General features: G+C 40.8%; 2 protein-coding genes across 5 annotated transcripts in view; one reads left to right on the forward strand and one right to left on the reverse strand.

Moving 5' to 3' along the window:
• The window catches only part of rasa3 (RAS p21 protein activator 3), a 40,020-nt gene extending 38,789 nt beyond the window's left edge, over window positions 1-1,231 (reverse strand). The window contains exon 1 of the mRNA XM_056412387.1: window positions 894-1,231. Within this exon, the coding sequence (XP_056268362.1) occupies window positions 894-948 (55 nt within the window). The 5' untranslated portion in view covers window positions 949-1,231. The remainder of the gene's footprint in view (window positions 1-893) is intronic.
• Window positions 1,232-18,897: 17,666 nt separating this feature from the next.
• LOC130192727 (uncharacterized) lies at window positions 18,898-22,638 on the forward strand. 4 transcript variants are annotated; one of them, XM_056412859.1, is made up of 6 exons: window positions 18,898-18,993; window positions 20,275-20,403; window positions 20,481-20,674; window positions 21,478-21,625; window positions 21,817-22,033; window positions 22,184-22,638. In XM_056412859.1, exons 2-6 carry the CDS (start codon window positions 20,299-20,301, stop codon window positions 22,489-22,491), a joined length of 972 nt encoding a protein of 323 aa, XP_056268834.1. In that variant the 5' UTR covers window positions 18,898-18,993; window positions 20,275-20,298; the 3' UTR covers window positions 22,492-22,638. The 4 variants fall into 4 exon arrangements, with proteins under 4 accessions (XP_056268834.1, XP_056268830.1, XP_056268833.1 ...); XM_056412855.1 differs by lacking the exon at window positions 18,898-18,993 and having other exon boundaries at window positions 20,177-20,403; XM_056412858.1 differs by lacking the exon at window positions 18,898-18,993 and having other exon boundaries at window positions 20,178-20,391.
• The last annotated feature ends 1,313 nt before the right edge of the window (window positions 22,639-23,951 follow it).

Below are 23,951 nucleotides of genomic sequence, written 5' to 3' on the forward strand. Positions count from 1 at the left end.
GTTTCAAACCTTACTGTCTACTGTACAAATCAAGAGTGCACTTCAAAGTAAGCTTTTGGTTCCAGTGATTTCTCCCTCCTGTTTCGATATTACTAGTATCTCTTCTCCACAGTATTTTCATTATTATTATAAAAGTATCATTATCTATTGTAATCCATAAAATACTAATAGTTGTGATGTCCTGGATGTAATTACAACAGTTGTACACAAAAAATCAAATCAAGAAGAACAACTTCTTGTACAGACATGACAATCTCTGAATAGCAAACCCCACAGTCCTCTCCACTAAATCCTGCATCTCAAAATGTATTCAGCCTCCTCAGATATGCAGGCACCACATGCCTCCCACAAACCAGGGGTAGTCACTGGAGACCAGCTAGATATCTAAAAATAGAAATCTGGGTTAACAATCAATAGCGACAGTTAAGCATAAAGCTGTTGGGGGGATGGGGATGAGAGAGAGAAAGGAAGGGAGGGGGCAATAACATGAATGGGTAGCAGCAGCTACGGTGTAATAAAGGTTTAATTGCATCTGGATATGTGCAGCTGCGGAGCCTTTATGTCGCACAGCCCGCTGAATATCACCCAGCAGTTCAAGCCTCCATATGCGGAGCCCGGACACACATGATTCGGATTCTTACGCCAGCTGCCAAATTCCCACAAGGCTCTGAATCTCTCGATTAGGCTACTTTTTTTTTGTTACAATGTGCGGTCAATGGGGAAAGCGTGTGATTTGAATTACAACAACAGCAGGAACGAGACAGATCTGTACCCCCCTCCCCTCGTCGCCCTCCAGTCTCCAGCCCCCACTGCCTGCCTGCTTGGCCCGTTAGCATGGAGCCATCCATTGAGGCGCTCACACTGGGGGTAGGGATTTGTTTTCTTCTTCTTACCTATTTTTATTTTAACGCTCTGGAAAACCCGCAGACCTTCCTCTTCTACCGCCATGCTTTTCCCGTGGCTCTTTCCCTTTTCACGACTAGTTGAAGATAGTCGCCCACGATGGTCGGTTCTGGCCTCTCCAGCGCACGGATAATCCAGGGGTTTTGCACATCGATGCTCTCCCGGAGAGCGATCACACACTCCGGTCGCGATCGCCGCTTCTGCTGGCTGAGAACAAGCGGGCAGATTCAGCTTCAGTCCCGCAGCAGCAGCAGCAGCAGCAGCAACACCAGTGGAGGCGTGGCTCCACACAACACCGCCCACACATGGGTATGGAGGGTGATCCGTGCCACTTGGAGGACGGCAGGCGGCGTCATTGAAAAAACCGAAGACGGCCTCCCACTCTTCGAGTCCTATATGGAAAAAAAGAAATATAAATTATAGTCATGAAAACAATATTATGGCAACTTACTAATAACTTAATCATGATTGATGTGGATAGCAGAAAATATAAGATATAATTGCAGGTGGGTCCAGAGTAGACCTTTGATTCCGCTCACTCCACAGAGTTCAAGTTTACTGAAGGATGCCATCATGACATGAAACAGCAGTTTTCTCAGTTAAAGCAACTGACCAATGAGCGCTGCCGGGAGAATAACAAGTAGCAAATCAGCTCACGGGGCGGGACTAACGGCGTTGTCGAGCTGTGCTGTCGAAGGCTTGTCTTCTCAACATTCTTTTTTTTAAATCAATCTGTTCCACTCTTTAAACCCTTGTAAAATCAGTGGTGGGTTGAAACTTTGCTCCCGATTCAGATACGCTGGTCTCTTGTGATTGGTTTGGAAGATGGTATAATTTCCCACGAGTTACGGCAGGGCAAATGAAAGTGAACAGTATTTAGACTAAACAATGTTTTATTTCTTCTATGCTCGTTTCTCCAAACAAGGTTTAGATCAGTATGTCCTGTCAGGTTCCAAAGGGGCTCAGTGTGTCTAGTTACTGGACGTGCTGTATTTGTGCTCTGCCTCTGCCACTATTTTGACTGCCTCCCCCACCGCCCTGGTAAATTACTATAATGATGTACTCTCCTCCTGTCTTGACTTTGTCGCCCCCATAAAATCCAAACCCGTCTCCTTCACCCTCTCCTCCATAGTCTCCAGCATGAAGACCTCCACCTGTGCCCTTGACCCCCTTTCCTCTACCTTCGACAAGGCCTGCCTCCCCTCTATCTCCTCTCATCACAAACATCATCAACTCCACACTGTCCTCTGGTCTCATACCCGCAACCTCATGATACCCGCAACCTCGGTATCATCCTCGACCCCACCCTCTCTTTCCTACCCCACGCCAACTACATCACCAACACTGCCTTCTTTCACCTCAGGAACATTGCACGACTCCGTCCCTCCCAGTCCTCTGCCACCACTGAAATTCTCATCCATGCCCTCATAACCTCCAGACTTGACGACAGCAACAGCATCCTCTTCAGCTCTTCCAACCCTATCATCATTCAAGCAAGCCTTTAAAACCCACCTCTTCAAACTCTCCTTCTCCTGCTAACCCCTGCACCCTACCCTCTACTACATGACTCATTCCGCATAGCTTCTCCCATTTTTATATCTCCTTTTTTACCCGAAATGTTCTGTTTGTTTGTTTTGTTTGCTCCTTGTCTTTATATTTAGTTTTTTTCTGTTTATCTATGCCTTGTGTAAAGTGTCTTTGAGTGTCTAGAAAAGCACTGAATGAATTCAAAGTATTATTATTATTATTATTATTAATAGCGAGAGCAATGTGCTGACTAAACACATGAAACCACTGTGCACCCAGTTCCAGTGGAACTGTTCCACCCACAGCTAATTCCAAGTAAACAACTGATATGTCTAATTTAATATATGTTGTAATGTTGGAGTATTTGACCAACCAAAATTATCTTGGAAATAGCAGCAGCAGTGTTGTGGATGACACTGCGTCTTCTCTTCCTACTTCTCATTCAATCGCCCCTCATACAGGCTTTAAGGTCCCTGCTGCTCTTTGGCATGAACGCCTCCTCATACAGGCTGCGACGTCATGAGAATGGCTAGACTGAATTGACAAGAACTGGCTCACAATGTTGAATGATTTAGAAATATATATTTTCAACTGCTGGCAGAGCTAGGTCACCATACTCATATACGTCAGCGTTTTATTTGTACTTCTCTCTGAAGATTGCCGATGCATCTTCTGTGACTGTGTTACTCCCCCTTTATGGGCCCCACATGCAGCAGCACTAGGTCTGACTCAACTGGATCTCTCCAGATTGTTTCCTACATCAAATAGACTGCAGATGCAAAAATCAACAATGACAAAACAGCTTTAAAATAAGCCGTTATTTCTGCAGCACAAATGATCTATTGCTGTTCCCATGAGCTGAGCTTTACAGGCTGTAAACGTCTAAGGATTAGCCTCACTCCCATTTCAAGTGCTGCACATTATAGTCACTGACAAACTCAGGACATGGTGTGCAGTAATGTGCTTTAAAAAAGTGCAGCACTGTGACATTTAAAGTTGGCCTCTGGAGACTAAACTAAATTGATCAATATGTGTCATCCAGCAACATGTTAACTTGAGTTGAGCCAGGGGATCTTTGGTTTCCCGACTGCAGTGTGGCCTTCCAGAGAAAGGTCCCTCACCACGTTAACTCAAACATCAGTCTCCCATTATTGAGTGGGAAAGACACTTTTTCAAACAAACTAAAAATAGTGAGCATTAAAATGACAACTTATAGTCATGGTTTGCATTTAGTTCAAGAGGGTATAACGGTGCACATCTCTTTCAAATGTCACGGTTAATATATATTGCACCGGCATAATTAAAAACGCTATTGATTTTACTGAATTGTCACCAAACTCTTATCAAACTATCTTGGCTATAGACCAAATGAGCTCATGGAAACAAGGTGATTTCAGAGCCAAGAGAATTGTTCTTAAAAGTAAAACAAGTCGGCAATAACCTGTTAATTATTAATGTGTCCCTGTTTTCTGGATGACACTGATCTCGACCCAAATTGAACAGATGGAAAAATGGACATGGTGTTGGTTTGCTTAGTGGGAGGGCAGTCTGAATAGGGTTTAACATCCATTCAGGTGAAAGACACAGGATCATCATCAGCCCACACTTAAGCCTATAGGACCACGCCTCTGAGATCACCATGACCACATTCCTCAAAATAGCCTGACTCTGGTCAGGAGCACTCTGCAAACCCAGCTGGCCGGGCCCAACCCAGCAGAGATGTGGCACTGTAAGAACAGTCGGACAGTCTCTCCACCAGAAGCGACGGTTCAATGCAGCGCTGAAGTGTTAGGATTAGCTGACTCCTTGAGAACAGCTCTAAATCAAATTAGTCTGTGTGTCCAATTGCTGCCATCAGCCTGTTGGCGTTTCTACCTAAAGAGAAATGACACGTCTCCACACAACAACCCTGACGTGCACGAAAGCTGACTGAATGCAGTAGCAAAAGGAATTCATTACATTTAGTCAAGTACATTTAGTCAAGTACTATTGTAATGCCACTTCTACTTCTACTCAAGTAGATTTCAGAAGGGATAATTCTACTTTTTACTCCACTTCATGGTTCGACACATTCAGCTTCTAGTCACTTTGCAGATTGAGATCATCAGTGTTGCAAAATAACTGACTAGATATAAACCATGGTGTATACATGACCTTAGCACAGGGAAAACATCAACAATGTAGGTCCTTTATATTGGCCACATCCTGCCAGCTGCATGTTTGTGCAGCTCGTGGCAACATGGAAGAGCCACTTGGGCTCTACCTTAATTCAAAGTCTATTTAGCCCAGCAGGTAAGCTGTGTACTCTCCTCCTGATCATAGATTTGCATGCACAGATGTAACACCAGTCAAATCAGCGTAATAGAAGACAATGCAGGAGTCAAGGGTTACCACTATCATACCACAGCAACCAAAGTAGTATCATATCTGCAAAAATGCGAGGTTGAAAATACTGTTCTTTTGTAGCTGTGTAGGGAAATAATGCTTTAAAGACGGTAATGACGTGCATTCATTTCAGTTTAGCTGAACCAGCTACGCCCTGTGGTAAACCACGACAATCCTATGTGTGTCACTGTATGCTGGTGTGTATGAGTACTAATGCTGTAAAACAGAGAAACAGAAAAAGCCCCTCATATTTTGGAAATCTAACTTATCACATGCCAAAAAAAGTAAACGAGGATATCCAAATAAGTGTATGCTTGGCATCGCACAGTGTGTGCAAGTCTTTGCATACATTTGTTTGGGTATGTGTGACAATGCAGAGCCATTGACAGAAAGAGGAAGAGAAGACAGATACTGACTCTGAGCAGATTAGTGAAAGGATGCTCACAGTTGTTTTATTATGCACAAGCCAGTCACCAGAACCGCAACTGAGGGCGTTGGCACACTTAAAATAACTGCACACTTACAACCAACTCTCCCTACCGGGGCTTGTTCTTAAATTTTGTGTGGTACAAGGTACATATGTGAATGGATGTGGTATATGTCAAAGAGACAGGGAGTTCTGAGTTTAACAGATGGCAATTGAGATGTGCACAGTTAATCTGGTATTATCGAGGAAAAACAATTACAATATTGATGAATAGTCCATGAATAAAATCTCAGAAGAATGAGTGTGATCTGGTAGGTGGAAAGATCACCAATTCAACTGTATCGCTAACATTTTTAACTCGCATACTTGCAGAATCCAAGTTGATCAGACTTGTTTGCTTTTAGTCGATCCTTTTCGCAGTCCACCATTCTCAATGCTGCATCTGGAGAAAATACATAAAGCAGATATCATGCTGTAGGCTAGTTAGTAGTGGCGTTACAGAAAAACTAATCAGCAACATATACAGATGTGTGGACAGTTCATGCTCCATCCTTTCAGTTAAACAAGAAATACAAACATTAATACAAAAACACAACACAGAGGATGAAATGTTATCCTTCAGAAGACTTAAGGCATGCAACTCCCCCTTAACGGCTTTTGATAAGTGCAAGCAACTACTCTTTAACCCTTGTGTTGCCTTCGGGTCATTTTGACCCGATTCAATATTTAACCCTCCTGTCGTCTTCGGGTCAATTTGACCCGATTCAATGTTTAATGTCGGTGTTCTTTCGGGAGTCAACAAACAAACATAAAGTACCTCACACTTAAACTTGGAAAACAATATTAATTCTAATAATTTTCTGGAGATTTTAATAGCTGGGGTCATATTGACCTCAAGGGTAAAATATGTTAGTAAATATAAAGGTAACAGGAGGGTTAAACATTGAATCGGGTCATATTGACCCGAAGGCGACAGGAGGGTGAAACATTGAATCGGGTCAAATTGACCCGAAGGCAACACAAGGGTTAAATGATAGATGTTTTCAGAAAGACTTGAAGGGTACATCTTGAGACATTATTGTCCATTATATCGTCCAGAAATATTGTCTAAAATGTATTTATTTAGAATTGCATGTAGCAGCAATTCATTACTTCAGTTTAGTTTAGTAAGCCCTTGAGAGCAAAGAGAACAAACCGAGTGTGACTGCAGCAATGCCACAACTATCACTATTATAACACCACCTAGTGTGCACTATGGGTCAGTGTCCCCCTTCAAGATTTACATGATGGAAACAATAGTCATAAAGTCAAGATATTTAAGACTGGTCTGTTGTTTTACGCCAGTCTTAATTTTGCCTGACTAGTCTAATTAAAAAGATAGTTTCACATAATTAAGCTAATATAGCAGCCTGCTATTCATTTGAACGTTTTCCTCTTTTATATTTGGTGCCACAGGTCAGCGCATGTCACTGCACTCAAAAAAACGATTCAAGCCCTTCTTAGAGGTGACACATTTAAATATTGTTTGATACATTTAAATAAATCAATTACAAAACGAAGATATTTATATTGAATGGGTGTAACACAAAATTTATGAATACTTTCATTTTTTAGATTTATTTAGGTTACACTCACAAAAACGATTCAAGCCCTTCTTCGAGGTGACACATTTAAATATTGTTTGATACATTTAAATAAATCAATTACAAAAATAGATGTTTATATTTAATGGGTGTAACACAAAATGTATGAATACTTTCATTTATTAGATTTATTTAGGTTAGATCAGGGGTACTCAACTTCGGAGGCCAAGAGGGCCACATTTAAACCACAACAGGTGCAAAGGGCCACACATTATTATTAACATATATTTGTACCATTTTATTCACTGTATTTACTACTGCTGTTTAATATGCTGTCTTGCTAGTCATTTTTTATGCATTCCAAAGCATCATGGAATATTTAACAAATATTCTCAATTTCGGTAACAAATGTAGTGTAGCGACTGCTTTTCCAAGGATGACAAGTGTTGGTCAAGCTGATGTTTTATTAACACTGGAGTGAATAGCTTTGCATTGATGACATTGATAAAGTTTGCAATAGCTACTTTTCCTATTGAGAGCTCTGAGTCTGCATTTCACAAATATTAATAACAATAACAATATAACAAACAACTGTTTACTTATTCCTAGTGAGAGCTCTGAGTGTGCATTCTTTTCACAAGTCCTTTCAGATCCGGTTGTTGCTCAGTTGTAGCTGCTCTGAGATAGTCTGCCAAATGTCTGTCAGTTAGACGGGAACGCTGCTTTGATTTTATTATTCCCATGGCAGAGAAGGAGCTTTCACACATAAGTAGATCCAAATCAGGTCAGGATTTTCTGAGCACACAGGATTAATGCAGGGTATGTGTTCCTCAGAACACAGGATATCCAGAATGTGTCAATGCTCTCCTCCTTGTGTCTTTCTTTGAGGATGTTGTTGTGCTGCAGCTCTATGAGTTGTTCCTCAAACGCAGCCCTTTCGACTCCAAATTGCCCAGATGTGACTGAGACTGAAGTAGCCTGTACGTCACAAGCAAAGGGATTCTCTGTGAATGCCAGCACGGGTTCCAAGGATTTAACGTCCACGAACCGGGAGGAAAACTCCTCTTTCAATTCCATGAGGTAGGCGCAGTAAGGGGTGGGTGAAAATGAACCTGGTTGTGACACTTGGGCCTGTAGAACAGGAAAGTGTGTGAAATTTCCTACCTCAAGCTGCTGCGCAAACAGGCTCAGTTTGGTTTCAAATGCAGCCACATCATTCATCATCATCGGCAGAACCTTTTGTTTTCCTTGAAGCTTAAGATTGAGTGAATTCAAGTGACGCGTTATATCAGTCAGAAAAGCGATGTTGTGCATGAATGTGTCATCTTCCAGGGGTGCCAGTAAATCACGTCGGCCCCTCTCTTCCAAAAATATGCGCACAGCTGGTAGCAGCTCCATGAAGCGATCGAGGACCTTTCCGCGACTAAGCCACCTGACCTCCGCATGCATCGCCAAGTCAGTGTATGCACTTTCAAACTCTTGGACCAAGGAACGGAACTGTCTGTGTTTCAATGCGTGTGCAAGAATAAAATTGACTGTTCGTGTCACAGAGTCCATTGTCACTTTGAGCTCTCCACCTCTCAGCTTGCTGCACAATTGCTCTTGATGCAAAATGCAGTGATATGAGAAGAAGTCCGGCGTTTCAGGATCTTTTCTGAGCAAAGCAATTAATCCTTTCTCCTTTCCTACCATGGAAGGAGCCCCATCAGTAGTCAGAGAAACCAGCTTTTTTAAGTTGATGTTTTTGCCTGGTCCGTGAAAAAAGCTCATCATTGCAGAATACATATCCTCTCCCCGTGTTTGCCCTGCTAGCGGTAGCAAAGCCAGCATTTCCTCTGCAAATGTGTCCCCTTTGAGAAAGCGCACCCAGACTATAAGCTGCGCGATGTCTGTGCGGTCGGTAGATTCATCGAATGCTAGACTAAAGTACTCGGCACTTTCAATGTCTTTTAGCAACTTTGATAAAAGATCGTCTGAAATGACTTCCACTTTCCTGGTCATGGTAGAATCAGACAACTGCAGCTTTGAGATTTGTCTGATAATGTCGTCCTTGTTGTTAAATTCCGAAAACAGTGATTCCGCACAGTCCGCAAATGTATTTTTAAGAAATTCTCCCTCTGTAGCTGGCTTCTTGGCTTTCGCAATATTCCAGGCGATGTTGAGCGAGGCCTCTGTCACGTTGTCGCTGCTTTTAACAACGCTGCGGAACATGGATTGCTGGGCTTGAAACCCACTGAGCAACGTTTGTATTTTGTTTCTCCTCAGGTCGCTGCCAGGTGGATAGGCATCTTTAAACTCCGGCTGAAGCTGTTCGTGATGGCGTTGTAAATTCGCTCGCTTTGAGACAGATATTGTTTTTTGACAGAGGAGACACATTGGTTTCCGTGTATCTCCATAAAGCAAATTCACTTTTCCATGCAGAGTTGAAAACCCTGTTTTCGTCATCCACTTTCCTTTTCTTTGTCGCCATCATTAATTAAGGTGCAAAATATTTTAACAGATGAGCTGGCGCGATAAAAAGGCGGGAACTTAAATTAAAGGCGCACTACAATAATTTTCACACGATTTTGGTTGGCTAATTATAATTATGCATTTATTTTGGGGCGGCTGTAGCTCAGTGGGGTAAGAGGGCCGTCCTTCAACCGCAAGGTTGACGGTTCGATCCCCGCTCTCCCCATTAGTTGCAAGTCGAAGTGTCCTTGAGCAAGGCACTGAACCCCCAGTTGCTTCCTGGGCACCTCACCGCAGCCCACTGCTCCTTAATAATTAAGGATGGGTTAAATGCAGAGAACTAATTTCCCCTTGGGGATTAATAAAAATGTATAAAAAAAATAAAAAAAACATTAATTAAAAAAACACAAAAAAACAGGCATGTCGGGGGCCACAAAATAAGCGTCCGCGGGCCGCCTGTTGAGTACCTCTGGGTTAGATGGTGTGCATATCAACTCAAAATAAATGTGTTTCATTGAGGACTACCCTTTGCACATGCGCTTTCTGAAAATCAGTTGTTTACATGAGGTGAAGACACTTTCAGGGCTGTACGGTGGTGTAGTGGCTAGCACTGTCGCCTCAAAGCCAGAGGGCCGTGGGTTCAATTCCCCGTTGGGGTGTACCTTCTGTGTGGAGTTTGCATATTTTGTTAGTTAGTTAGTTTATATTTTGAGTTGGACAAACATAAATTAATTTAACTTAATGAATATCGTTATTTTATTTTAGATGTATTTGATACAAATGAGTTGGACTAACTTAATTACATTGTATTGCACTGATGTGCTAAATTTGAGTTGGAGTTGCATATAATTATTGGATGGAAAACCTGCCAACAATTTAATTGAGTTCATCCAATGAGTCATTTCTTTGAGTGTGGTTGTTACCATGGATGTTAGCCAAGGGGTAAGGAGTCACATTTTAAGTTAGTCGTAAAAAACCAGCATCTCTGCACTGGGTTAAGATTATGTAACTGAATGTTTCTTTGTGTTGTTACACTCATGGCTAAACTTTCGAGGTGAAATGTCCTTATACTGCTTGAGTAATCCTTATAAATTAGCCCAAATTGAATTTGTGAAGAACTGGACAGAAAAAGGAACTACTAGTGGCCCCTGCGTTAACATCTTAACAAGTCCAGCTATTTAGATGTGGCCCTTGACTTTGATCTGAGGCCACAGTTTCAGATTCAGTTTTGTGTTTAATATATCACAATCAATGTAATTTTGATCCAGCTGGGCCGGCACATGGTGAACTTGGGGCTTTCGCACGGAAAAAACAGGATTATTCCGTGCGAAATTACATTGATGACATTGAAATTACACTGATTGTGAGTAAGACATGATGGTAAGACATGGGTATGATCAACAATATATATATATATATATATATATATATATATATATATACAGGCACGTGCACAGACCTTTTGGGGGGCAGGTGCTCAAACCAAAAAAAAAGGGCACCCATTGGCAAAATGATTTTTCTATTGATCACTGTAACTTGAAGTGAGCAAGTAATTGGTTGTTACGAAACACCTGAAACACATTGTGTCGTGAGAGCTGAAGACATGAGCGCCACGGAGCATGTCGAGGCGAAATTCTCACAAGAACTTAAATAAATGCCCCGACAGATATCCAAACACATTTGGGGGGAATTGATGACAGAGAGAGTAAGTGTTATTCTTAAACACTGATTAATGAAGAAAAAATGTGTCTACGTCCCTGGGAAATAAATCTTGAGCCGGAGATGTGCCAGTTGTCGATTTACAATATCCTATTTCTGATGTTCAGTTGTGTCTATTCCCCAAGACATGTGGTATAATAGGAAGAAGAACAACTCATGTTGTCATTTAATTTCTGGATCTATTGTACTTGTGTGATACTGGGTATTGACTCTGTGCAGGTGTGTCTACAAACAGATGTTCCAGATGTTTGTGTGTGTGTGTGTGTGTGTGTGCGTGTGTGTGTGTGTGTGTGTACGTCTGGCTCGGCGAAATGAGGTGACCTCTTTGTATGTATTGTTTATGTATTTAATGTCCTGTACTCTAGTGTATACAGTGGGAGAGGTGGGGGAGTGGGTTTGTTATCTGATATTTCAACAAAAAGATGATAAACAATGGAAATATCAGTTCATGTTTACTGTGTTATGTACCTGTCAATATTTCCAAATAAAAGAATACATTATTTGTTTAAAGAAGAAGAACAAATGGACTGAAGACTTTACGAAAAAAGATAATGGAAAGTAATCATTTGACCTCTCTAACAGTTTCAAGAAGTTGAGAGGGGAAACGTATAGCTGTCAAAAAAATGAAGTTTAGTCGGAAGACCATACACCTGCAAGCCCGCGTCATCTATTTCTCATCCATCTGCCAAGTACAATCTGGTGCAGTGCATCAAATGGTGACATTTGTTTTACCTGTATATGGTCCCTCTGAAATAATAAGATTATAATATATAATATAATATATTTCATATAGCATACAGTTTGGCTTTACAGCTCATACAGCTGTACTGAATAGCAACAGATAACTGAGAACTAATAATATGATTATAATAATACTTATAATACTACTACTACTAATAATAAAAATAATAATAATATATCGTATGAATCAAATATATATTTAAAAAATATGGGGGAAATAAATAATGCCTCTCTGTATTGCTCAATCGCACGCACGCACGCACGTCAGTCAATGCCATGGAAACCGGACCGAGGGTATTTAAGACCGCGGACGTTCTGATTCTGCCCTTTGCACTTTGGACTTTGACGCGAGCGGACCTCACCTGTGAACCCTCCTGTGAACCCAAACCTGTGAAGGAAACTGAGACTTTTGCACTGCTTAAGACTTTTTGTTGGAAACAAAACTTGTTGGCGAACAGAACTACACGAGACCCGGACTACGAGAGCCCTGAGCCCTGAGGAAGGCCCTCCGACGACCGAGAACCGAGGACGAGGCCCTGCTGAAGCGACCGGGCTGTGATTTGGACTATAAGATAAAACCATTTCTACATTTAATTCAGCATTTTTATTATTAACGTATCCCCTGAAATCCATAAAAGTGTTCGTTTAGAAATCAGTGAAACCTTTTGAGTTTTAACGTTTTGAATGTTGACAGGAAATTTTGGGAAAACATATTTTGTGAAAAGTGACTCAGTCGATGATTCGTCGTGTAAAATGAGATTTGAGCTGCAGAATGTCTTGAAAATGTCAGGAGGTGTGCGGAATGTGTTGACAATTAGTGCAACTCATCGAAACCCCTTTTATTTTTGTTTTAAGGCATCAAAGCGTCGAAATGTAACTTTGAAATTACAGAAAAAAGATGGCGCCTGAACCAAATTGTTAGAATTCTCAAATATACCCTGTAAAATGCATAAACTTGGCACCATGGTAACCATAGGGAACGCGCGGGCCGCCTGACCTGAGCTGCGCGTGACCCTGAGCTGCTCTGTTGTGACCGTTGAAACGGGCCTTATTGTACACACGTCTGCTCCTTTTACTTTATCTTATGGAAGTGATTTATTTAACATTACAATGCACTGTGCTCGTTGTCGCAGTGCTTTGTTTGTTAAGTAGAGTTAACTGATGGGAGTGCACGAGCGCGCGCTGCCTCCAGCATCTCGTCCTCGCGCTCTGAGATGCACCTCGTGAAGTGGAGAATAATGAGTGAGATCTGTAGCCGTATACCATAAAGTTCGCATGGACCTGTTTTTGGGGCCCTTAACTCAGAGCTATCGGTCCAAAACGTTTGAGCTTGAACCCTCTGCACTCAAAGAAATGACTCATTGGATGAACTCAATTAAATTGTTGGCAGGTTTTCCATCCAATAATTATATGCAACACCAACTCAAATTTAGCACATCAGTGCAATAAAATGTAATTAAGTTAGTCCAACTCATTTGTATCAAATACATCTAAAATAAAATAACGATATTCATTAAATTAAATTAATTTGTGTTTGTCCAACTCAAAATATAAACTAACTAACGAAATATGCAAACTCCACACAGAAGGAACGCCCCGACTGGGAATTGAACCCACAGACCTCTGGCTTTGAGGCGACGGTGCTAGCCACTACACCACCGTACAGCCCTGAAAGTGTCTTCACCTCATGTAAACAACTGATTTTCAGCTGGCGCATGCGCAAAGAGTAGTCCTCAATGAAACACATTTATTTTGAGTTGATATGCACACCATCTAACCTAAATAAATCTAATAAATGAAAGTATTCATACATTTTGTGTTACACCCATTAAATATAAATATCTATTTTTGTAATTGATTTATTTAAATGTATCAAACAATATTTAAATGTGTCACCTCGAAGAAGGGCTTGAATCGCTTTTGTGAGTGTAACCTAAATAAATCTAATAAATGAAAGTATTCCTACATTTTGTGTTACACCCATTCAATATAAATATCTTCGTTTTGTAATTGATTTATTTAAATGTATCAAACAATATTTAAATGTGTCACCTCTAAGAAGGGCTTGAATAGTTTTTTTGAGTGTGGTTGACCGGAGCTGTGAGGCTAACTCCTCGAGCTGTTGACCGCTAGCTGAAAGTTATCCTTGAATCTCGTTCTAGTTACTGACTTCCTCTTCCGCGGACCTCCGAGAACCCGGAGAATGGAGGACCACTCGTACGCGCTGCGCGGAGGTAAGTTTTATATTTATATTTAGCATTTTTGTTATTGATTCTTACCTTAAAACCATTTAAAACGTTCTCAGTTGAGAAATCAGTGAAACGTTTTGAGTTTATAGTTGAACAGTTCACAATGTCAAGGGGCCTGTTTGAAAAATACAGATGTGGTGGAGGTTTCTCCGTGTAAAATGATTATTTGAGGACCGGAATGTCTTAAAAGTCGCTGGATATCTGTGGTATGTGTTAACTATTAGTGTAGTGGATTTAAAACAGTGTTATTTTATTTAGAGGCTATCAAATATGACAGATTTTACCTTGACATTTCTGAAAAAAGATATTCTTAATACTGAAATAGAATCATGCGTCAGTGTGACGTCATCGCACCAGGTGTGTTAGAGACGCATCTGATTGTGAGAATGAGTTGGTTTGTTTTGACTGAAACATCACTTATTCAACAAACATCTGCCCCTTTTACTTAATACTATCCCATGAACTATTTATTTAACAATTAACCCTCCTGTCGCACAATTAAAGGTTTATAAAGGGGAAAGTGAGAAGATATGAAACATTGTTTAGTCTGGAAGGTGTGGCTCACGAGTCTAAACAGTTGTATATTGACCTGCTAACTGATAGATTAGCAGCTGGAATCTGAATCTATTATTGCTCAATGTAATCCAGAACTATTTTATTGAATGAAGAATCCTTAAATGTTTCCCTTCAGCTGGTGGAGACTACGATGGAGCACCTGGCCTCCCGACGGCCATCAGGTTAGTCGAGGAAGATAACATTGCGGACATTAGGCTTCATAATGCGCGTGTGTCTTTGTTGCGTGTCTTGGCCCTTTTACCACCAGACGTGCTCCGGCGCCGACTCCGACACCCAGACATCGGACTCCGATTCCGCCAGCTCCGCCAGATCGCCCGACTCCGCCAGAGACTGGCCCGCAGGTAAGTTATCAGGTTAGTGATACACTTGTCCCTTAAAACTTACACTACACTGTTTAAAGTACTGTTATTGGTTTGTATGTGCACTTTATTTTATATTCTACTGGAAATGTAACGTTACAATTCTTGCACTTTGTTGATTGTCTAATGTTGCACCACCCGCCATGACACATTCCTTGTATGTGAAAACATACTTTGCAATAGATAGATGGATAGACAGACCGAGAGACACTTGATAGATAGATAGATACAGACCCGTTCTCCCGTATCTGTCCTTTGGTATTCCTGTCCTCTCACCCTCTCTTTAGCTGTGGAACGTCTTGAAGCAGCTCCGGCCCCAGCCCCCCAGAAACCAGAATAGTCTACCAGGAGGAGCAGGAAGAGGAGGAGCCCGACTGCCCGGCAGGACTGATAAAGTTCCAGACAGCCTTCCCTCGCGCCTGGTGGGGGAAGGCTGGTTGGCGTGGTTATACTTTTTTATTTAGGTATCGATTGCTGTGACACAGAAGAGTCTACCAGGATCTCCTTAACGACGACGAAGAAGATGACGAGGGAGGACCACATGAGAAGGATGAAGGACTACAGGACCAGATGCAGAGCGGCGGTTGCCTTTCTTTTAGTGGGCGTGAGTAAGTAATCCCTCACTCAGACTACAGAAGTATCAGTAACACAATCCCATCATTGGAGGCCAGATCCAACACAATAATGTAAAGGTTGTGTGGTTCAGTTCAAACGTATTCATCTCTGGTGTTTGTGTCTCACAGGGCAGGACTCCTCTGTCTCTCTCCCAGCTGAAGGTGGACGTCAACCAACCCGTCACCCTCAGCAGACCACTGAACAAGTCAATCAGGACCCCCCCCCCCCCCGCCCGTCCACCCAGCCCCCTGACACCGCCCGCCCCCGCCCACACAGGAAGCAGACATAATAATTCGTTCATTTGTCACATGGAATACTGTACGTTCATGTTAACTGTGTACAGTATTTAGATTATCTCCTGATTTTAATAAATACATGTACAGCAACATCTAAATATGTCTTTTTATTCCAAACTACTGGGTCAGCAAACACTGTTATGATGTTCATATTGGGTTATAAATCAACTTTAATGGTTGAGACTTATGCACTACAATGTTATAGTTTTTATATTTACTTACTGTGTTGATTCTTAATAATTAATGTCTAATATATTGTTAGTTTACGCCAGTGCTCATTTTTCATCTTCATAACGGATAAACGATTAGACGATTATATTTTTGTTTTGTGTTTTGCCAAACACAGCTTAAATGACCACAAAGATATTTTATCGTACAAAAAATCCGACATGGCAAAACGTGTCATGTCAGTTGGCAACCATCAGTAACAAATACCAACATATATCTTCACTCTAAATAATCCAACTAAAGCAATGCATCATTTCTATTTACAAGATTTTCATTGACAAAAATAGAAAATAGGAAAGTAAGTAACAGACCCCGGCAGTATATGAAATTATGCTTTTATACCAACCTCCTAACTGGATGGAGAACATTGAAACAAAACCAAAGAACAGACAACATGGAGGAGGACGTCTCCACAGCCGCTGGACCTCGGCAGCATGAATGACGTCCTCTGGAGTCTGAGGACAGGAGACATGAGCCGGCATCTCGTCCAGCAGCTCCTGGAGAGTCCGCCTGGAAGCTCCTCGCCTCCCAGCAGCCGGACAAAGGGCTCAGCCTTCTGGACTCGTTGAATGTGGCATGTCGGTTCCAACCTGTAGAAGGAATCAAACGGAGACTTTAATCGTAACGCTCATCTTTGGGCCGACAGGCTTTCTGGAAGAACAGCTCCCGTCTCACATGTAAAAAACAGAAAAAATAAACCGGAGCATGACGACCACAATAATGTGTATTTGACATGAATACAGAAAGGGCACTTTTCTCATCCAGGGCAAAGGGGCACGTGCTTGAGCACCACTAGGGCTCTACCTGTGCACGTGCCTGCTGTATACCAAGTACCTAATGTTAAAATATAGATTGGCCTACTGTTAGATGCATGATAAATAGAATGATGTTGAAACATATCTGGATGGAAGGATTTAGGAAGAATATACGGAAGAAACCGCTGCATTCCTCTGACTGGAGACAGTTTAGTTTGGAGGGCGGCTGCGATGTACGACTGCAATGGATTTGAAAGGCATCTACGATGTGAGTGACAAAAGACGAGGAGAAACAGGGTCTAGACCTGGAGATGTGAATACCAGCTCGTTCTGTCTTGACATGACTCACAGGAAGCATTGTTTATCCTGCCAACTGTCTGCTCGGTCGAGGTTCTTGCTCGTTAAACAGGACACATTGTGTTTTGTTTGTGTGTGTGTGTGTGTTTCTGCACTGTAGGTCTACCAATCAAGCAAAATATAGGCACTGATGTCAACTAAAAAAGTGTCAGTCAGATAAAAACCCTGTAACTTAGTTTCTTAAAACTGAAAAAAAGTGCTTATTATTATAGGATCATGTGACTTATGGAAAGCAACCTTATTGAGCGCATCAGGTATTGACTGATCCACATTAAGTAAAGATTATTTGTCAAATGTATTCCTAAACTCATCATCAGTGGCATTAATTCAGTCACAGGAGCTGCAGACTTTATGTTATCCGACACCAAATGTATTCTAGTGATTCTCTATTCATGTTATTCTACAGTCGAGGTATTAAGAATATATATATATATATATATATATATATATATATATATATATATATATATATATTGTTGATCATACCCATGTCTTACCATTCGAAGCCTAGATCCTGTTCTTTCTAGCCCCAAGTTCACCACGTGCCAGCTGGATCAAAGTTATATTGATTGTGAGAGAGAGAGAGAGAGAAAATGTATAATATATATATATATATATATATATATATATATATATATATATATATACATTAGGGCTGTCAGCGTTAACGCGTTAATCTATGCGATTAATTTGGCACGATTAACGCACTAAAATATTTTAACGCAATTAACGCAACATTGTTTACTTCCGGTGTCGTTGAAGTTTTTGCACTCCTCTGAGTGTCAAGCCGCGGCAGTCCGCCTCCTTCCTCCCGTCTGCTCCTCGATATTCACAGAGAAGGGTCCGTGTACGTTTTGTTAGTTTGTTTTTTCGTTTCATTCCAAATACGGAATACGGAAATCACGTGGTTTTTTCGTTTTCCGTTTGAAAACCAAAAACGGAAAAACGGAATACCACCTCCGTATTTCGTTTCTGCTGTCTGAAACCAAAAACGACAGAACGGAAGTGCTTAAAATGAAGTCAAAATAAAAGCCAGTGATACATATTCGTATTAACCTTAGAAGAATATTAATTAATCAATATAAAGAATAAATAATTAAACGGGGATATTTTAACGATGCAAACACATTGCAGGGTATTAATAAATTATTTAATTTAAAATATGGATTTTTATTTCAAGATATTCATGTAATTTGCATGCAAAATAGGTCTACCCGAACCAGCGGACAAAAAATTCAACCCGCGGCAACACTTCAAAAGTAGCCCAATTCCGCGGGAAAACCGCGGACCTGGCAACACTGCCTGGTTGGTTAATAAGCAATACTTATAAAGTAGGGGGAAAGTGAGAAGATGTGTGAGTGTGTGTCGGGGTGTGTGTGTGTGTTTTGAAACATATGGTTGGAGGGAGCAAGAAAGACTGTCCCACATTTACAAAGAAACAAATGGTCAATTTGACCCGCAACATAACAGGAGGGTTAAATGTAGTTGACACTACAAAGGGTTGCATTTTGGGTAACTGAGTTTATTCTGTGTTTATCTCCCGCAGTAGACGTGTTTAGGTTTGCCACTGCTATATACACCCTTTTGCACTGAAGCACGCAAGATGGACTCCAGCCTGTTACCTTACTTAGATATTGTACAACAAATGATGCATAGTGGCTGGAGTGATGTGGACATAAAAAACCACTTGATATTTGAATGTGGCTTGCGTAGAGGAGCGTCCGTGGCCAATATTCTGAAGTTTTGTTAAGACCACGGGTTAAAAAGACAGCGAGTGACGGACCAACAACTTGAAGCTGCAGTCTCCAATGCAATAACACAGGTAGGGTGCAGTTAATTTATTTGCGCGAAAAAATGCATACAACGAAACTATAAGTGTGTGTAAGGTTAGTATGTTATACTTTAACCCTCCTGTTATGTTCGTTTCTTACATACAGCCGTCATGCTCCCGGGTCAGTTTGACCCAAAAGTGGTCAGAAACAAAAAAATCCTAATAACTATAGTTTGTACCTCATCACCAACACCATTACGAACAATCCAATCAGTTTTTAGTGGAATTGAGTTATTCACCCCTCCATAGATTTTATGAAAAATACATGTTCAAACAATTTTTTAGGTACATTGAAAAAATCTAAATCTAAATTAAATTGCATTAGTTTACTATAACATGTATATTCTCCTACATTTTATTAGCATTTAGTCAAAAAATGTCATGGGGTGATGTAGATAAATAGAGATGAGACACCTGTGTTCAGGGTCATAATGACCCGCCCACTAAAAATCAAGCCAAATGAGTCATAAAGGATTTGTATTGAAAGTAAAATTTAGTTATGTTCATTTATAGTGTTGATATGCATAAATTATGCTGATGGGTGCTGATGGAAATGTCACTCTTGCCTGTCTTCAAAACTTGAGAGCCCTGAACAGGGTGTGTGTCACTCTCAGTCACCCAGTCTATTAGAAGTACTAGAGCACCATATTTATTAGGAGAGACATGAAAGAAAGCCTTACCTTAGTGTCCCATGTCCAATAAAGGTGTATTTAGGGGGAAAATGAGAAACATTTGTAAAGTGTGGTTCTCGTGGGGTGATGGCCGGGCACACAGGCAGGATATAGATGGTTCATACAAACAGATGGTAAGAAAGACTGTCCCACATTTACAAAGAGGGGGGGACTCCATAATAGCTATTGTATTTAGTAGTTATATAGTTATTGTAACACGGTCCGAAAACTGTGCAGCTCCACGCAGCTCCAGCCGCAAATACCTGCCGTAAAGTGTGATCCATGTGACGTCATTCTGTAACTTGCTTGTATTTATTACAATAACAAATGATAACGACATCTTTTAACATTAAAGTTAGACACAGATCTGATTAAAGGTCAACATCTGAATCCAACTAAATAATGTAGCCTACTGCTAATTAAATTGGTCTCTTACAACTATGAAAATGTAATCAGTAAAACATGTTTAAACTGCAACTAGTTTTCATAATCATCTATAATTCAAAACACTTAACAATTAATAGTAATTTAATTGGAGTTGAAGTTGACATTTCATGGCTTAACATTACAATGCAACATGTATTCCTTTCTTTATCTTCAGGGTGGTCCTACCTATGGCAGGAAAATGATGACTGGGAGTCTTGCAGCTGCAGGTGTCTTCGCATCAGAGGGTCGTGTTGGAGCTGTTTTCCGCAACATTCACCCACCTTACCATAAGGCACGATGCCAGGTTTTTTTTTTTTCTCAAATTAGAATATGTTGTGCTATTCAATAAGGTCATGATGTTCTTTTTTGTCTGTGTTTAAGGGAGCAAGGAACCTCAACCCTCTTCCTTACCATGCAGCCTATGTGGGTCACAAAATCCACATGGACCAAAATGAGAAGATTGTCATGTTTGGCGTGACTCATGTGCTGGCAATAGATGGCTTCTCCAGCAAAATTGTTGGACAAGCTACTATGCCTGTAAAGAACAACCTCACCATCTACAATGACGTTTACAGGTAATTGAAAAGACTGTTGTCCTTGTACCCTAAACATTACAAATCATCCCCATTTTATGAGGTGTTTTAACAGGGTGTCTGTGGGTCCTTAAAAACAAAAAAATGCATTTAAAATTAAATATCTTACAATTTCTTGAATACCATTTTGTCAGCTCTGAAAAATGTACTTGATTAGGAAGAGACGCACATTTTCGAAAGTGGATTTAAATTCAATATGGCTTGTTAATGTATTAACCCTTGTGTTGCCTTCGGGTCATTTTGACCGAAATCATCCCCCCCCCCCCTTCGGATTAATTTGACCCCATTCAATGTTTAATGTCGGTGTTCTTTCGGTAGTCAACAAACAAACATAAAGCGCCTCACACTTAAACTTGGAAAACAATATTAATTCTAATAATTTTCTGGAGGTTTTAATTGCTGGCGTCAAATTGAACCCAAAGGGTAAAATATGTTAGTAAATATAAAGGTAACAGGAGGGTGAAACATTGAATCGGGTCAAAATGACCCAGTTAAAAGAAAATGCTCAATTTAAGTGGGATTAGTCGCATGTGAAAACCTTCATAATATATATTTTTTTAGTTTGGATTTGAATCAACGTATTAAATTGCATTCATATTGGTCTAAAGAGGACTTAAATTAAACTTATTGAAAACTACAGAAACCCTTTTAAGCAGCAAGTTAAAACTCATCTCACCTCATCAGTATCTGATAACACAAGGCCTACTACACATTTTGTAAATGTATCTGACACCATTAGCCTTACCCTCCATACTGCTGTCTGCCAATGTTATGTTTTCTTGCAGGAGTGCAGTAATGGAATATGGGATGTGGGACCAGGTCAGAGTGGATCATGGAAAGGAGTTCTACCTCACTCTTTTCATGCAGGAGAAGTTGGCCAGCCACCGCCACAACACTGAAAGGCCACCATATCTCCAAACACCATCGACAAAGGTGATCAACATACAATGGTTTTGCTGATTATAAAGTTAATCAACATGTAATTAAATAACTATTTCACACTTTCATTAATTATTCAGAATGGTTAACTGAAGATATTGAAATGTGTGAAAGTAAGTTAGTCTGGGGGGGCGGGGAAATATTTGTTTATCAAGAATCTGAAAATGTCTACTTTGCAATGACAGAATCACAGAATCGAGAGAATCTGGCCAGAAATCAACAACCGGGTTAACTACCCGTTGAAAGCTGCATTGGTCCAACTGGTGGATCAGGAGGAGCTGGACATGGAGGACCAGATGACTCGGTTCTGTGTGTCATCTTTGACATGCCAGTTGGCCCAGATCGGTGTTAACCGAACTGTGCAAGCATGGAATGCACACAGGATTCCTGGTATGTCTTCAGGTTGGTCTTTCAAGCCTTTTTTAATGTGAATAATTATTTTCAAAATGTTTTACTATTGAATGTTTCTTAAACACGTTTAATCAAATACTAGAAGGAGCATGTTGCAATACATGGCATGGTTGTGACAGCCACATTGAATTATTATTACAGGGAGGGGGATACCAAATTACTTGGCCAGAGATGAATGCCCAAAGAAGCTGTCGACAGACCTTTTGCCAAATGCATCTGTGGCTGCAGACTGGTACGACCAGGAAGTGGGCTCACTGACACGAGTGTCAGACTTTGGCACCAACCCATTTCCAAGTTTACAGGACCAGGAAGCTGCAGTGAGGGGATTTGTTCTGCAGTGCCCTGATACAAGTGTACTGCTGGACAATGCAGTGAATAATCTGCCACAACCGTTCAAAGATGGACTCAAAGGCCTCATCGACATCTCAAGGAGAAGTTGTCAACGCTGATGTTTTTTTGTGTGTCTAAGTTGTTATTGTCTGTGCTTTTTAATTAATTGGTTCAACTGACGGGATGTTTTTTTCTTTTCTTCAAATGTTGGGGGTTTAAAGGGAGAAATATGTTCTTTTTGAATAAACACTTATGTCTTTAAAGTCTGGCACGAATTTCATTTTTAATCTGTAATGGGAAAGTCTGGACCTGTAACACCAACTATTGATAGTGACACGGTGTGTTGACCCCCTGCCAGTGTGAGTAAGGCACTGGAAGATAGCTTGTTCAGTGACCTCTGACCTAGGTAACAAACTTACACCCCAAAATATACACACACAAGACGGTTGCAGCCGGTTTAGGGCGGTGAAGCCATGATAACTTCATACATTAGCCACCATTGTATCACTTGTTTCAGGCTCATAAGTCGGTCTCCCTGACAGCCGGGTATCACAGATTTGGACCCAGTGTGAAGATTTCCCACTGGAGGAGGACACCTATGTGGTTGGGAACCTCGCTTGTTTATGAAGGGCAGCTTAAGGACCCTGACACCCTCAATTTGGATGCCAATCTGACACTAAGAACACAGCTGATGTCTGAGCACTACAATCAAACAGCAGGAACAAACATCAATGATAAACAATCTGAGCCAACCTATAAATCACATAATACTAAACACCATTTTGACCTGAGCTTGTAGCAGGTATAAAGCTTCAGTGAAGCTCAGTCAGGACGGTTCATACATCTGACATTCACTTTTCATTTGGATCAGCTCTTGGAAGGCAAAACTTTGATGATGTAAATCATGCGAGCAGATTAACTGCAGATGGAAGAATCAGAGGAATTGAGATCCAGCAATACAATTCAAATACAGGAATGTAATCCTAATGCAATGCTACCACTAATTCTGAAGGCTTCCTCTTTTAGGGGAGTAGTTAACTTGTGCTTGACATAAAGAATTAGAAAATACCAAAGATTGTCTTTCTTTACTAATCTAGAAGTGTGCAGATGTCATTGGATCAGATATAAGTAGCCTACATGTGAGCTACTGCTCTGAGCTAAAGAAGGCCATGACCTGCTACTCTGAGCTAAACCTGTTGCTATTAGCTAAACAAGATCATGACTTGTTGCTCTAAGCTAAAGAAAGCTCTGAGCTGAATATGGCTTATCTAAATGTACATGCAGAGATATAGCCATACGGCTAAACACAGGCAACAACACCGAACAATCACTACTATAAACTATGTGAGACATGTTAGAGATGTGAGGAGCTGTGCTCTCCATGTTTCACTCTGATACAATAACTCATGGAGTCAACTCCTCAAAACATGTTCACACAACACAGAGCTCCATCCTTCTGGAGACCAAAGTACTACATGATGATGATGTGATGTAGTCAGAGGAGTAGAGACACTGACAGCAGAGTAACAACAGAACAGGTTACATATTTATGATGATTTAGTTTATTTCGATCAGCAAA

Source organism: Pseudoliparis swirei, chromosome 4 (genome assembly GCF_029220125.1).
Source record: "Pseudoliparis swirei isolate HS2019 ecotype Mariana Trench chromosome 4, NWPU_hadal_v1, whole genome shotgun sequence".
NCBI classification, from domain to species: Eukaryota; Metazoa; Chordata; class Actinopteri; order Perciformes; family Liparidae; genus Pseudoliparis; species Pseudoliparis swirei.

Excerpts from the sequence above, each read along its gene's own strand:
- LOC130192727 (XM_056412855.1), top strand. The coding sequence starts at position 20,251 with ATGTATTCCTTTCTTTATCTTCAGGGTGGTCCTACCTATGGCAGGAAA. Across the intron at positions 20,404-20,480 it reads ACCATAAGGCACGATGCCAG|GGAGCAAGGAACCTCAACCC; the intron begins GTTTTTTTTTTT and ends TCTGTGTTTAAG. Across the intron at positions 21,626-21,816 it reads TCCAAACACCATCGACAAAG|AATCACAGAATCGAGAGAAT; the intron begins GTGATCAACATA and ends TTGCAATGACAG.